Source organism: Dermacentor silvarum, chromosome 2 (genome assembly GCF_013339745.2).
Source record: "Dermacentor silvarum isolate Dsil-2018 chromosome 2, BIME_Dsil_1.4, whole genome shotgun sequence".
Lineage (NCBI taxonomy): Eukaryota > Metazoa > Arthropoda > Arachnida > Ixodida > Ixodidae > Dermacentor > Dermacentor silvarum.
Genome location: NC_051155.1, coordinates 224,085,879 through 224,102,561, shown reverse-complemented (window position 1 = coordinate 224,102,561; position 16,683 = coordinate 224,085,879). Strand labels below are relative to the sequence as shown.

Genomic DNA, 16,683 nt, shown 5'->3' with positions numbered 1-16,683 from the left:
TCGCGCGGCGACGATTTTATCGCTGTTGGACTTTTTACGTAGCCTCACGGCGATGACGACGACGACGGCAGAAATTCGCTTGGAGTGTCCATATAATTGCTATCGCAATAAAATTTGGGAGAGTTGGCAGGTATATGCAATCAGGCGTCGCAAAAGTGTGTCCTCGCCCGGATGTCTGAAGGTCAGAGCTTCGGAAGCGACTTCGAAATTAAATTGCATAAACATAATCCTTACGCATTTATCACGCATAGAGGAAACCGTAGGAAATATACCGTGTAGAAATCCTGTAAATGGTGCTGCTACTCCAGGCCGCACTTTCGTCGGGCGTCGATCGGCTATAAACATCGTGCTCAACACGGCGAAGTGTTTGCAAATCGTGACGCACACACGGTTGCGTATACATAGGCTCCGAAACTACCAAAATCTCGACCCTGACTCAGCACCCCCCAAGAAGTGTTTGCGCCGACTGTTTTTCAGCCTTGGCGATGCCGTTAATCGCCACCTTCTCTGCATTTATACGGTCGTACGAGAGCGGCGCCCTGCGAGCACGACCAAAACGCTCCGGGCCGAATACTGCATAACCTTAGATGACAAGGACTCGTGCAACACGTGCGTAGTTCATTGTCTAACTGAGGGGAAGCCCGCCCGTTCGAGCGCCGGCACGTGGAAAGGACGTTCGCCGACGTCAGCGGCGCGCGCATTACGCAGCAGCCGCCCTCACTCGCCAAAACGGATGCGCGGCGGCGTTTGCATCGGCCAGAGAGGTCGGAGGCTAGCACGGATGGACCGGAAAGCGAACCGCTTGTAATAACACCATTGTCCTCGGGCGCATGTGCACGCCGTGCGTGACTGTTCGAGTGCTGTGATGACGCGTTTCCTTGACATTTCTTCCTTTTACAAACAACACCGAAGCTAAAGCACGAGAAAAAAGAAGGATCTTTCATTCGCGTGAAGCGCAAGAGGACATTGACCTGACGCTGCTTGCTTAAGATGCCGCTGACTTCCAATATAGTAAACAACGTTACATGTCGCGGACAAAAGTGGACGTTAATTGAGAGGCGAGAGATTTCCTTATTCGCACATTGCAGATCCGGCGCCCAAGCAGCACCCGCCGATCTTTGACTGTCGTGTCTCTGCAGCGAGCGTTGAATAACCTCCACAATTTTCATGACGTGTAGAGGTACCCTCTCAAACATCCTATGCCAAGAAGCCGCGCTGCATTTGTTTTTAACTGGAGAGGGCATGAGCTATTCGCTGCGCGTTTGACGAATTCTGGCACCATATAGTCTACTGTCGTTATACTGTGTCGGCTGCAATTTGATTATTCAGTACAGAAAGAAGATAAAAAAAAAATGTCGCAGTGTCGCCCGAAAGGCGAAGCATCGATTGCGATAGCAAATTATGAGCTATACAAAGTAACGAAAGTAGTTATATCGGCCGTATAAACTTGCAAACATTCGCATACTAGATAAATTAACAAGCACGGTGTCCCGCGCGCGCAAACAAACATGGCATCTCCCTCGATGACTGCGCACACTCGCTGTCAAACGCTGGAGTGAGGAAGCCCATCTGCAGCAGCGACCGAATTGACCTTCGTGCTGCCTCTCGCTTCAAAGGACACGAAGCTATCAGCACTCGGCGCACTCTGCTCCCATCGCAGATCGCGTTCAAGAAGCCGCGCCGTACGCAGCGGCCACCGGCCCGGCCCCACCGCCGGACACCCACCGACTTATAAGCGGGTGCAAGCAGCTCCCCGTCCAGGCGTCCGGCTTTTCAGGGTGCGTTGTTTGGGAGTAGATGTAGTGGAAGGTCTTGCACACAGGTGAGGCGCACCGAGGGAAAGTACGGAGAATAGTTGTGATGTTAGCGTGGAGTTACTCGAAAGCACTTGTGTAGCGGTGCTGGTTTATACGTCACAAATGGTGTTCGCATAGTTCAGTGTGACCTAAAGTATATAGTGACCAACGTCTCCACGTGGGAGATGCAATTGATTATTTCTTTGGGTGTAGGCGTGTTAAACGTCAATCATTACTTTTCGTGTTTCTCATTACATGCACCCGTACTTGCAAACGTTTGCCAACCATTTATCTTGCATGCATGAAATGTATACCTGCTCATCACTGTGGCCACTGTTCCAGATCATGAGACCACTAGGAACAGCAATAACCCCTTTTCTAGCTCATAAGGACTACTTCAGTCCGCTTACATTATTCGCGCAACGGCTTCCGGATCCCCGTGTTACGTACTGCAGTGTTCAAAGGAAAGGCTCGAGACGGCATAGATGTAAGTCAGGGGAAAACGTTGAACCGGAACCGGGCGCGCACCGGCGGCTTCAGTGGCGTTCTCCAGAATTGCGGCAACGGCTTCTTCGAAGTCGCAATATAAAGGTGACCGCGCTGCACACGTATATACCGGCGCGATTGACGCAACCGGACCGACGATGCGACATGTCCTTGGCAGTGGTGGTCGGCCGTGCATGGCGTACCGAAGGGCGCGCGCACTTTCGAAGCGGCTCTGCGGGTCGTTTCATTCTATCAGCATTCTTTCTTGTCTCTGCTTCTCGATAGAGACCGTTTGCCGAAGCAACGCCGGCTTCGGCGTCAGTGAGTCACTGTCTCAGTGTTGACCGGCGCAGCGGACCGCACGGTGCCTCTTTTGACGCGTCCCCCGCGGCGAGAGGCAACGGAAGAAGAAGCTCACCTTGGGAGAAGTCTAGCCAGCCGGCTGGCTGGCCCGTTGGACGCATGCGCGCTCGCGACTGGTTTGTGGGTGAAGGCCGAGCGCTTCCGGCTGCCGCCGAGACACAAGCCGCTCGCCGGCCGCGGAGGAGTAACCAGAGCAACGGAAGCTCGCGTACCGCAAGCATGTCGCCGAGAACCGCTGCTGTCGCCTGCCTTGCGCTGTACGCCCTCGCAGTCGGTGAGTGTGCGCGCACTGCACGTGCTGTCACTTTCGCTTCGCTCGAGAAGCGCCGCAGACGTGGGAGAAACGTGCAGACATGGGCGCGGAACTGTCGGTGTCTGAGGAAACGCCTGGACGAAAATTGCTATCCACTGTCCCGCGTTGCCAGTCTTTACAGCCTGGTTTGCGTTTAAGAACGTTAATTGCATCTGGACCAGTATTATCTGTCGATCATCCTGAGGGTATTTTCACATTCGTGCGACGTGTAATGCCTTAGCGCGACGTCCTACTGGAGCGATGGACACATTGACGTTCATCTGGCCAGTGAGTGAGCAGTGAAAGGTATACCCATCGAGGATATGGCCCTTGTTTGTTGTACCAAAACCAGAACAAACCGCACATTCCTCGACAAGAGCGCGGCATTGCTGGTATTGGCAAATGATGTTCGAAGTTGTTCATCGTTGCCGGGTTACTTTACAGATGTTCCATTTCACACAGGAAGTCTGTGTAACTTAGAACGGCGAGTTACGTGTGTTTTCGGTGCTCCTAGACGGGGTGTTACACATTTCGGCGCGAAGTTGCTTGTGTCCATTTCAAAACTAGGTCGCTGTGTCGAAGTTAGCTGCGGGCGGATCGTGCGGCTTCGAAAGTTTCCCGTCCGCGGTGGTGTCCGTGTTTTGACGGTGGCGAACTGGCGCGCTCCCGCCGGCCGTATTTCGCAGCGCATCGAGAACCGCCTGCACAGGTAGTCTGAGCACTTTTCCTCGGTGTCCTTCGAAGCCCGCTAATCTGCATGACGAGTGGTTTCGACGTAAAGCCCCGCGTAATAAGCGCTTTGTGCTTGAGTCGATGTAGGGGTATACCCTGGCATGCGCTTCACGTCTTCATCGTCGAACAGAAAGCTCGTGGTGGCTCGCTTGGCTGCGCAGTAAGGTTTACAAGGAATAGATTCATCCAAAGAGAATTTCTCAAACATATGAACTGTATAGAAATGTGATGCCGTGGCACAACAATGCTATGGTCGAACAAAAATCGCTGTACTTTCGCTGTAGCGAGCTATTCATTTCGCGTTTGACGTGCGTCTGTTATGGTGTTATCTCTATAGGAGCGACGCTACCCATTTAACGCGACAGGACACCTCTGGGTTTTCCCAGCGCATGCGAGCACTCTTCAGGACGTGTTCTCGCGCCGTAAGGATACTACAGTGTTGTGGCAGTCTGAATTTCACCGTTATACTTATCAGCGTGCATCAATGCAGTAGGCTCCCGATAAGACGAACCCGGTTAAGCCGAATTTTCGGATATATTGTTTGATTGTAAATTAGAACTGATGCTGGTATTTATCTTACTAAACTCGGATGAATGTCGATGTGGTCGTTAGGATATTTCACAGATTTCCACTTCTTTCTTCCTTCAGAAGAAATATATTGTTAGTCAGAACCTTTTATCCCGTTTTACGGCACTTAAAACTGTGGTTATTTCTCGAGCTGTCAAGCTACACAAAGCGTTGTGTTGTGGCGATCTGAATTACACCGTTTCTTGTTAACGTGTGTCAATGCAGTGGGCTCCCGATAATACGAACCCGGATGAGCCGAACTTTCGGATATGTCATTTGATTGTAAATTATGACTGATGCTGATATTTAATCCTATTAAACTCCAAATAATGTGGATGTAGTTTTGGGAGGGAGCTCACACATTTCCACTTCTTCCTCACTTCAGAAGAAATATACTGTTCGTCAGAACCTTTGATCACGCTTTACGGCACTTAATTGTGGTTATTTCTTGACCTGTCAAGCTACACGAACGTTGTCGACACATGCCGTAATGTTTTTATCATTTTATTCCTTTCTCTACGAGGATTTTTGAGATATCGCTAATGCATTTGCATGTTTATCGCTGGGTTCAGTGCAGCACCTGCGACTTAATTACGTCTTATATTACGGCAATATCCAAAACTGTGTCACTAAAGACATGGATAGTTGTACTCAATTATATGTAGTATTGTTGCGACTTGTGGGTGACGTGCTTAGTTCAAGACATGTATTCTGCATTTTTAAGCCCTGTGCGAACGAAGATGCAAATAAAAAAAAATACAGCTTGTGACAGCTCTTCGAGTGTGTTTTATAACAGAAACCTAATGGGCCTTTTATGTTTTAAAGCAAATTAGAAATATATTCGTAACATATTTTCGGAACGCGAATGAAGCACATCAAGCAAAGATGAATCAAGAAACGTTCTGATCTGGTAAGAGATCGAATCTAGACGCGGAACGTGGCAGCATTGAAGCTAACCGACGAGTTCTATTTTGAGCCTTAACGCGAGGCGAGTTGGCGATGATTCCCACAGCGAACGTCGTGCAGAGATGCTATCTCCTGCCGAGGCGGCTTTGAGCCAACGCTTGGGCTGCTCGTCTTTTACTAGCATAAGTGCAAGTCCTAGCACCTCTTATCGAAAGTAGACGGCTGTGGAGGATGTGTGACTTGCAGGATTATGCTGCATCGACATCTGGGAATGATAACGGCTACCGGATTGTAATCCCTCGCGTCTTCCGCTTCTTTCCTATTGCTAGCTGCAGGGTGTATGCAACCGCATGGACACAGGAAGTGAAATTAGTAACGTATGACTTTTCAACTCCTCGATAAGGCAGCACAGTACGTACCCTCAGGAACTTGTCACCCAGAAATAATCATAATCAATCTTACTCGCTCTTCCTTTATGTAGCACTCTACGCTCGCTTGTTTCCTGTCAGGAACGGTATATCATGCTGATACTCGCTGCCGTTTGTGACCTGAAAGTACTGAGATCGCAGCGTTAAAGAAATGACTTTTTCTTTTAAGTTCTGGCGTTTAACGTGACAAAGTCAAGATATGAATATGAGGCACGCGGCATACTGGGAGATTCCGGATTGATTTCGACCACCTGGAATTCTTTGCAGCTAATGCACGGTACACGGGCGTCTTCTGCAATTCGCCGCCATCGGAATGCGGCCGCCGTGGGCCGAAAGAAACGAAATGCGCGCCTGATAGATGACGCTTGTTGTTGGGGGACAAGCAGGCTGCGAGGGGCGCAGATTTTATTGCGATAGCAATTATATGGACACACAAAGCGTATTTCTGCCGTCGCCGTCGCCATGAGGTTCCGTATGACGTCAAACGGCGATGAAATCCTCGCCGGTGGTAAGTGGTTCTTGAGGGAAAGGGAAAGGTTGGCGCTATCTTCTGCAGCCCTTGAGGGAGCACGGCTCAGCGCCAACGGGGAGGGGTAAGTGGGAGCGAAAGAAGGGATAGAGTGGAGACGCCATGGCTGGGCGAAGCAAAACCGGCAGGCATGCCGTATGCTTTATGTGCGGGTGAAAGCGCGCGAGGGACGCGCGCTATCACGAGGTGCGCATGCACGGCGGAGAGTAAACGCGCGTTCTGCGCCGTGCTCCCCGAAGGGCTACAGAATTAAGCGTCTCATTCCTCCTTTACAATCACCACATATATAGAGAGCAAACGCGACCTCTTCCGTCGCGCGAAAGGCCGTGGGGGGACGGGAGGAAGGGAGGGGAGGTGACGTTTAGCTGCGGCACCAAATGCGTATTTATATAAGAACGTTGCGAGGCCAGGGTAAAGACTTCGGACGCTGCTCGACGAATGTACCGTTCTGCTGATCTCGTCGAAAACCTCTCAGCCGCCGCCAGAGGCACCGGCAACAGTCACCAGCGCCGCGCGCGTTCGGTGCGAACGCGGCCAAAACGCCGACGGCGTCGACAACAGTTCTGCGCGTTGCTGGTGCTGCTGCATGCCCAAGTTTATGCAGCTGATAAAACTACTATCCTTACTCCGTATAGACCTCTACTAGTTTGCTATCGCAATTGATGCTTCACCTTTCGGGTGAAACCGCGACATTTTTTTCTTAAAGCGTACGGCTGCAATGTCAAAGGACCTGTGCAATTGTGCAGCTACGAGGTCGAAATGACGATTTATCCCCGCCAACAGAACGCATTTGGTATACTGCCGTGTTTAGCAATGAAATGATGTATTTTCCCCAAAAAATGTTCTCAATAGCCTATTGGCCTTCCCGCATGATGTCGCTGCTCAAACCATACAATCTAAATAATCTTGTCCCCCACCAATAATAATCATCAATATTGCTTACACTGCCTTTAGTAAATACTCTGCGCTGGCTACACTTTCCTTTTAGGAACGCTAGGTCACGCTGATACACGCTGATACGCCAGCATGCCCATAAAGTTGCTTACAATATTACCTATATAGAGAAAAACCTGGCATGTATGCGATTACCGTAGGGATGTGCGAATATTCAGAAATTTTGAATAAGGAATCGAATATATTTTTATTCAATTCGGTACTCGAATCGAATAGCCATTATTCTAAACGGGGAATATCTTTCGTATAGTGTTCGAGTAATCATCACCGACGTGCAAGCACCAAAAAATGGAAAACTGAAATAGCGAGGGGTTCATTTTGGAGTGCAGCTGTTAAGCTTCAGTTTCTGCGACGAGCGTCGGTATCGGCGTCGGCGGCGTACCTCGTAACCGAACGGACGGGCACTGCGAAGGAACAAAGAGCGAACGTGGGGCGCAGTGGGGGATGAAAGACGGCGATAGCGAACAGAGCGCGAGGAGGAAAGCGGAGGAGGAGGGTATGGCGAAAGCGTGAAAAGAAAACCGTAGTTCCGCGCAAGACGGGCTCTGCGGCGACGATGGCTTTGAGATGGCGCCAGAGTAGCGCGCGACCCCAATGATAAGGCATGCGGCGAGCGCGTCCACGGTTGAGATAATTGTGCTGTAACTGCACAATCCAGCACCAGTTTTTGGCTACGTATTTGTAAGGTATTGGCTACGTATTCGGGCTAGGCTAAGCGCTACCAAGTCATCCCCAGCATTTTCCGGAATTTATTGATTATTGATTGATTAGCTATTGATTGGCTATCTATTGGCTATCGATGACTGACTAAGCTTAAGTAGTCCCAACCATGCTTAGCTAGACTTGCCAGGCTCAGCTTCGCTAGTTCACAGGGGTGTGCGCTATTGTGCTTGGACCCTTTCTGCACTACCGCCAGGATCGGCCCACATTTGTTGTGGACGACTAACGGAATAATGGCCGGCTTAAACAGCTCCGCTGTTAAAAATCGTAATATATAATAATAAACAAAAATCGGCATGATGTATGCTGTCTCAGCAGAAAATGAATCGCTGTGACAGACGGAACCCCGGCCGCTAGCCAGAAGGTGTCTTGGCTCTCCGAGAAAGATGACAATCCAAAGTCACCGCATCCCGGCATTCTCATACATACAACATCACGCCAGCGCCAGTTTTCCTTTAACTACAAGAAACTATACGCATGGTCGTTTGTGACTTGAAAGTACCAGGAGCGAGGTGTTAAAGAAAGGAAATGAATGCAAAACATGATGACTGAGAGGACAAGATAAATCCCAAAGGGTGAACATTTTTTTAAAGAGTGTAAGCCTCTTTTCACCTCGGAAGTGCACGTGCTTTCGAAAGCACATGCTTTTGAGAGTCACTGGAATGAAATTGAAGAGTACGTACGTGTACATTTTGTGTAAGCAGACGACACATTGAGCGGACAACTTTCTATGGCAATGAAGGGAAATCTACGCGGGCGGAGCTTCTTTCTGCACACGTGTTACTGCGCGTCAAGTAGTCCGGCACAGCTTGACAGCGCTTTTGGTTTCCTTGTGTTTCTTGGAACAAATGCCGAGTCAGCTTAGCTTCCACGGGCGACGGTTTCGCAGTTGCCCAAACGCGGACGAGAAAATCAGTAAAATAAGTCAAATGTCAACCTGTGTGGTTCATTTTGTATTATTTGGCTGTTGCAAAAAGTACGTTTAACTTCTCTTTTCCCCAACTTGAATGTGGATGAGAATAGGCCCTCTTTCTTTCTTCCTTTTTTTTTCCTTTTTTTTTTTTTAAAGAGCGCTCCTAATTGTGCGCGCGTTGCCTCCGTATAGCTGTCCCTTCATTGCCACAGAAAGTTGCCCGCGCATTAAGTAACGTTGATGCACAAAAAATAAGCAACGACGCAAAGTGCCGCAGAACTTTATGTAAGCGCTTCTATCTCTGTGCTTTTTTTATACGTGCATGTGCGAGTTTTTCAAGTGTGCTACTTGAACTCTGGGAAGGACAAGTCGTTCATGAAATCTCGTCCGTGCCACTTCTGATAAAAGAATAAGAAAAAAAGCGAGCGCTTAGAATTGATGGCGAGGCAACTTGAATTCCGGGAACAAATTATTCTTCCTGCCAAACCGAGAAATTGACCGGTTGTTCACGTCGTATAGTTATGAAATAGGGTTTTCTTTCTTTTTTGCGCATTCGTTGCTTTTATGTAAGAGCAGCCGGTGCCATCTATGCAGGCTCCAACACCTTCTGGCAATTGTGTACTAAAAGTATAATTCGCTGGCTCAGTGACGTCTTGCTATAGAATTTTGCATTCGACATAAACTGCGATGTTGCAGAGCATCGATTAAAATATTAACTAATATGTTCATTGCGAAACCAGGAAGAGTATGAAGGAATGTGGTAATGCCAACGCGCACAACCGAGAAATATTAAGATACCTCGGCATCTTCTGGTATCCAATTACAGCTAGTGGCAGTGGCATGAACACACGCACGTTTTCATGCTATAATGTTTATTCGATCGCGCAGGGTCCAATGCTCAAGTCAACGACGACCCGACACGCAAGTGCCTCAACTGCATCTGCTACGTAAGTGTTGGCTCTGTTGTATGATCTGTCCACCGCATGCAGGACGTCCTTCTATAAAAGGGGGCAGTCCGACTATTACGACAAAATACCGATTGCTCGAGTTCAAATTACAGCGAAATCGAAGGCGTTGTTCTGAATCAACGAGTCTGACCGGACGTTGGGTTCCTCATTCTGCCGTTATCTGGATAGTGGTTGCTTTACTGTTGTAGTTTGTACCATTTTGTAGGTTCTTGCTAAGTGTTATAGCATCAGACGAAATCCCTAAAATAACTTAGTTTGGTTTCAATGGCTTTGTGTTCATACATTAGATGCAAACATTGCACCTCTTCCTAATCTACAGTTGATAGGAAAACATAGTGCGATAATACACCGTACCCCGTCTTTTTTTTTTTTTTTTTTTTTTGCTTTTTTGTATTTTCCTGCAATCGCAGTTAACGTGGCAGGGGTTTCACATGATTGTCGCATTAAATAACTTAGCCTCGAGGAACGTACTTCAGCCCTAATTATAGCGTGGACACTTGGTTTACTTAAAAAGGCGCACCGAAAAGTTCGAAAGTGCGTCACAAATATGTTACATATGGTTGCTACAGCTGTGTTTTTTTCGCTGACTGCTGTCTTGACTGGAGAGCGCCGCTGATTACGTTGATTCGTCAAGTGCATGAACCACGGATAGCCATGAAACGCTCGTGCTCTTTCATCATCGCGATAAGATATATTAAAGGTGCGTATATTCCCAATCTTGCAGGTAACTTCCGAGTAGAAGCAACAACGCAGTGATTATGATAGATTGATTTCTTCAAGCCGAATCCGAAGTTTACATTGACTGATGCAGGTGCTACAGGTACCGTTAATCAGCATGTGCAGAACCTAATGTTTTCGTGCTATTACGAAGTAAAACTTTCACCTAGCAGTTGCTTCGGCTAACGTAATGTTTATGCCCAATGCAACTAATGAAAGTAGCAGACAACCACTGTTACATTCATTTAAAACAATGCAGCCGAAGGCTGAAAATGTACACTCTCATTAGTGCTACGTTACGAGTGACATGCGAACAAAGAGCTACCTTTCAGACAGACTGACAGCTTCACCTGAGATTATGCAAGCACGCACAACAGTGGCTGTCATGACACATCTACGCAAACATGTTTCTTGGTATACGCATCACAGAGTCGTCAAAAGGATTGTTACTTCCTCAAGCTAGCGCATATGTCTTTTAGCAAAATCGGGCATGTTTTCCTTGTCGTGTGTGTAGTGACAGGGGTGTGTGCCTTGACCCGTTCTGTTTGTACTTGTCAGTGGCCAAGGCCTCAGTTATCAAAGAAAGACTGTCACGTGAGGTGATTGGACCTTTGGCCACAGACAACAGCAAGCGGAACTCGACAGCGTTTCCTCCATATCGCCGAGCAGCCAGAAGAAAGGAGTTACGGCGCCAGACTCCCTGCACGGGCTCGAGATAGGAACAAAATTACTGCTTGCTCGCTCAGAGATAATTCATAAAGGGAAATACAGATAATTGGCATGGTATGTGCTCTAACGTGCTGCTGTGCATTGGGTTCAAGTGAGGAAAGAAAAGTACGGCAGTGCTGCGCAATCGTTCAGAAACTGCGTCACCTACACAGGTAACAGTTACTACCTATATGTCGGCGCTTTACTAACTTAAAGGCGCGCTTTCTTTCGGCGTTTACGTTAGGCGATTTTGTTGCGGCACTTAGAAAACGACGTTAGCACGACGCTGGCTTACATTTTTTTTTCTTCTCGTAGCGTCACTCATGCCGTCGGCATTAAAATCGCTCGAAAGGGCAAGGAGCGATATCGGACATACGCGCACGTAGCGAACGCGAAGCACCGTAGCACGAACCATTAACAACTACATCTGCTGCAAAAGAATTATGACTTACGATTATACACAGAGAAGGAAGGGAGTTGTATACGAATGTATCTTGTAGAGCTTAAAGAGGGACACAATGGAAAATATTAAGTCGACCTTGGTTCAAAGGTTAGGCTTCTGTAATGACGAATTCGTAATTTGTAGCGAGAACAGAACTTTTTTGTAAGCGAGAAAATGACGAAAATGAGAACTCGGAGTGACGCCACCCTTTGTGGAATATGGTAACTCTTTTGTGACGTCGGCACTGGCTGATTCGCAGAGGGTGGCATAGAGCAAGGTCATGTGCATATTACGGCAACTCGCCCGTTGTGGCGCGGGGGGTTCAAATTGAGGAGCAGCAGCGGGACCTTCGGCTACTAAGTGATATATTGACGCGAAGAAAACGATGATAGACATCTAGAAGGATAATCTATTGAGCTAGCTCGACTCAATATTTACCGTTAGTGTCCCGTTAAGTACTATAGTCCTTTAACACAGCGCAGTAGAGATTGACTGTCGACATCTTTCGGCAGCACATTATCTGAGGCGACGAACATCAGCATATGTGTGATTAGTATAATGAACATAGAAATTGCTAATTATACTAACATTTTGCTACTTGGACGCTCTCAGCAGCTCGGTCAAACCGCGGGAACCGTCGGTAGCAAGGCACAGGGATGAGGACCTCCGAGTAGCAGGAGACTTGATCTTTGACTAACACATTTAGGCGCTTTGCAATAATCGTATAATTGAATGAAAAAGGTGCCCATCCGCTAACCATCCTGTGATTAACGCAGGTCTCTAAAAATACGCACAGAAATTGTGCGTCGGGACGCAAAAGTGTGCTAGTCAACAATCTCCCGCGCTGCATTTTTTTTTTTTCGTATGGCGGTTAACTTATTGAGAATGCAAACAAGCGCCTGATTTTCCAAGCTGAACTTGAAAAAAAAATCTGGCAGAACTCATCTCACGATGAAGGCAGTACTGCTGCGACACACCGCATTGCCAACGCCGAAACGCCTCATGTATCATCATCATAATAATAATCATCATCATCATCATCATCATCAGCCTATATTTATATCCACCGAAATTTTTACCGCTATTTAGCGCCAAATTTGGTGGGCAGCCATCTTGGTCCCCCAGTCTTCCTGCCTTTTTTTTTTTTTTTTTTGTCACGCTCGGATGTACCCATGTTGGCACGCCATCTATTAAATTTCTTTAATTTAGTTTTGCACTAAATGCTCACACAAAACCTGCATACATCTTTAATATACTAGTTGCATTCTCGCTTCATTTGAACACATCAAACTTATTTTTCTATTGCATGTCGTGCGACACGTAAAGCAACAAGTTATAAGGCACGATGGCGCGCTCGTGGTAGTATTATCTCACGCCACTGAATGTGAACTGCATTAAGCGTTGTCGTTGCCTTCCACATGTACGCAGTATATAAAGGGTGTTTTTCGAAGTGTGCTGTAATAAAACTGTGCTTACTGGCCTGTTTAACTAAAACGTAGACGTGCCGTGCACTGCGCTCAGGCATGCTGAGGCCAAAGGTAATTAGTTTCACGTCACCAAGGGATGCGGGGAAACGTGGTTTGTCGGCTGGTCTTTCGCCATTTCGTGCCTTACATTTAACCCACCCATTCAGCTGGCGGCGGCAAGTACCCTTACAAAGGCTGTCGCCACCCTGAAACAGCGTTGCATGTAGGCTCCCTAGGCACCCTATTCCCAGTGGACGCGCTGCGCCATCTAGCAGCTCTGCTGGGAAGTCCACGCGTTGCGCGATTGTGGATATATATTCGGAAACATACCCAGTGTCGCATACCCAGTGACCCGAATTAGTCTGACCGTTGGTTTCTGACCCTGTCCCCTTAGCATGTGCACAGCCAACCCGATGCTCTATACCATTAGACTATGGATTACCCAGTGACCTAAGTTGGCGGAAAAACGGTTAGAGACACCAGTAGATAGATAGATAGATAGATAGATAGATAGATAGATAGATAGATAGATAGATAGATAGATAGATAGATAGATAGATAGATAGATAGATAGATGGATGATGGATGGACGGACGGACGGACGGACGGACGGACGGACGGACGGACGGACGGATAGATAATAGATAGATAGTATAGATAGATGATAGATAGAGATAGGATAGTAATAGACGGACGGACGGACGGACATATAGCAGGAGAAAATGCATATGAAGTTGCCGGCGGTGCGAAAGGGGAAGACTTCATTATTCTACAGTCTTACAACCAGCTTTGTCGCATGAGGAGTTCTAGAGATGCTACCGAATCACTGCACCTGAGTCGTGTGCTCCTTTCTGTCATCCACGTGACCGCAACAGGGTGCTTTTCAGGTATAGCCTTGTTCGGGAAGCCTAGTGCGTGTCTTTCTTTAACAGAACGCATGTCTTTCGCCATGCGGAGTCCGCTCAGTAATTTTACCATTTTAAACGACATTGTAGCATTGTAGCCCGCTGCCGCCACATCCATGATGCTGACTTACTGAGGCACCACATGATGAGATCATGTCTTCGAGTACAGTTCCTAAAGAAAAGAGGAACTCGAAGCGCCACATGTTGAGATAGTTGTGTAATGAAGTCCCTCACGTTTTGAGACAGGCCATGGACTTCGTTCAGCTGGTATGTTATTTAGACAATTTCCTCACTTTATCAAGTCGCGGGTGACGAGGCTTCATCGAAGCTTGTGTGTGCTGCCTCGGTGTGAAGAGCACGCTTACGTCGAGGCTGCGACCGGCGTAAGCGTGCCCGGCGGCCGCCTTCTTAATTTTCATACCCGAGGCGCAATATTTCGTGACCAGAAGTCGCTGTGCAGGAAGTACGAATGAGCCACGCAGCCTGTATAGTGAAAGACGGCGTTCTCATTCGGGAAACCGTGTCATGCAGGCCAGCACCAAGTGCAACACGCAAATCGGTTGCACGAATGGCGGCCCCAACTCGTACTTCTGCGGACCCTACCAGATCTCGTACGCCTATTGGATCGATGCTGGAAAGCCTGGAAACTTTGACCGTGAGTCTCCCCTTTCTTTTCCTTCTTATATTGTCCTGTCTGCCGGAAGCGTATAGACGGGCCGCAGACGCCGTTTCTATTTTTACCTTTGACTGGTAACCAGCCTCCTTTGCTGTTTTGATTTCTTGGAGAACTTGTGGGTCGTAACCTTGTGCAAGTTTCAGAGCGCTTCTTAATGTGCTAGTGTAATCGATTAACCTGTCTTAATTGAATCACAATGGCTGACAGATGTCATCGGCTAACTGTGTCGTAAAGAGATAAGCGTCGAGCAGCGGTTCTTAAACCGTGACCTGCATAGCTGGAGGGTGCTAGCTAGCTCTGTTGTGAAGTGAAAAAAAAAGAAGACGAAGAAAAAAAAAAAGGGGGGGGGGGGGAGGGCGCTTTGACGTTTGAGATGGTGGCTTCATAATTTTATGATCTGACAACCAGCTTTGTCGCATGAGGAGTTCGAGAGATGCTATACCTAATCACTGCATCTTACGCGCCCCACAACGTGGCGATAACCTTTCCGACATATGGCTTAGATTATTTGGTTATCATCTCTTCAATAACTTTCAAGCTTCGCTTGCACTGATCATCGGCAATGTTGTGCTCTGCGCAGACTTCGAGAAGTGCCTGAAGGACCAGACCTGCGCCGAGACCGCTGTGGTTAACTACATGAACAAGTGGGGCACCGACTGCGATGGCGATGGCCAGGTCACGTGCTACGACTACGCGCGCATGCACAAGGCCGGCCGCTCGGGATGCTCGGCGGCCTCGTGGGTGGAAGCGACAGACTACTGGGCCCAGTTCCAGGAGTGCTTCGGCCCGTCGCCGTCCCCGCAGGGACTCGGACCCGGCGACGACTCCGGCATCGGCGGACTCGATGCCCGCTCAAACAAACGCAACTAGGCCTCGCGCCCGACACCTTGCTCGTGACGTCGTCAGCTTCAATGGACAATTTGACTCGCCGCAGCTTACAGACTCTCTACACTGTTCTCGACAAGTTAGTCAGATAGGAAATCAGCCATTCCAGGGGTTTCATACGCAACTCGGGTACCAGGCCACTTACGTATCTGATAGGCTCCCACAGAGGTAAATAAGAGGGATGGCCTTAGACACAAGAGAGCCACTTAGGTGCAACAGAATGTCTTCGAGGGCTACATAGGACCCGCAGGCTACGTGTTTGCGCCAACATTATGAGTATACTGCTACGGTCCTACACGAGACACTTTCCAGCGAGAAAAGATCGGCAAGACATTTGGTGCCCAATTGCTTTGCATAAAAATATTCGTAAATTATTCCTTAAGTATTGCTTCCATGTGCAAGAAAAAAAATGCGAGAAGTTTCGATGCTGGTTCACCAGCTGGCTCTGCTGCATGCCGTTACGAACAAATGAGTGAAATTGTGCGGCGCTGCACAGCACAGTGTCCGACGCGAATGCGTCTGGTGGTTCGTGAATAATGTACAAAATTACGTCGCCATCATGGTGGACGGGACCCTAGCGTAAACTTTGGAACCATTGCAGAATTCCTGCTCTCTGCTGGCTTGCCGAATTATCGCAGGGTTGGTTGTGAAACAACAGGTTGTGAAGGACGTTCATGACTCCAATTGGGAGGTGGCCCTCCTTGCCAAAAGCAGCTGCAAGGGGACGTACTGCTCAGCGTGTATTATCGACCTTTTTTTGTGTGTGTGTGTGTCGTGTGACTCACTAAAGGGTTGCACTTGTCGTTGGTAACCTCACAGCCAGCGTTGAGGTGCGGTGGCACAAAACTGTGGCGCGGAAATGCTTGGTAGCGTGAACCAGAATCTATCGTTGCTGGAGGGGGTCGATTTCAAATTTTCGCGTGCAGCGCTACCCCGAAGGCAGACGAACGTGCCTTTGTAAAAAAAAAAAAGGAAAGTAAAAACATTGTTTTGGTTTTCCTTGTGTATTGTTTTCTTTCATTACACACTTCACATAGAGCATGTCCTCAGTGATATGTCGTCTTGCTCTGGCAACCAAGCGCAGAGTAAGTGCAAGTGCTAGTAGACAACCCGGAGTCATCAGAAAGAAAGAGAGAAACAGAGACCGCGAATTAGTTGGGAAGAATGGAAACAAAGAAATCGACGGAGTTTTACAAAGACGGCTAGCAATAAATAAAGAAAACTTTTACG

At 48.1% G+C, this 16,683-nt stretch overlaps 1 protein-coding gene across 1 annotated transcript; it reads left to right on the top strand.

Moving 5' to 3' along the window:
- The first annotated feature begins 2,678 nt into the window (after nt 1–2,678).
- Nucleotides 2,679–16,450, top strand: LOC119442743 (lysozyme-like). Its single transcript, XM_037707742.2, has 4 exons — nt 2,679–2,919; nt 9,575–9,633; nt 14,424–14,547; nt 15,149–16,450. The coding sequence occupies exons 1-4, from the start codon at nt 2,745–2,747 to the stop codon at nt 15,436–15,438; spliced, it is 648 nt and encodes a 215-aa protein (XP_037563670.1). The 5' UTR covers nt 2,679–2,744; the 3' UTR covers nt 15,439–16,450.
- The last annotated feature ends 233 nt before the right edge of the window (nt 16,451–16,683 follow it).

Bases quoted from the DNA above. Each gene is read 5' to 3' on its own strand.
- LOC119442743 (XM_037707742.2), top strand. From the start codon at position 2,745: ATGCGCGCTCGCGACTGGTTTGTGGGTGAAGGCCGAGCGCTTCCGGCT. The intron at 9,634-14,423 runs GTAAGTGTTGGC...CGTGTCATGCAG, and splicing joins GCCTCAACTGCATCTGCTAC to GCCAGCACCAAGTGCAACAC. The intron at 14,548-15,148 runs GTGAGTCTCCCC...TGCTCTGCGCAG, and splicing joins AAAGCCTGGAAACTTTGACC to ACTTCGAGAAGTGCCTGAAG.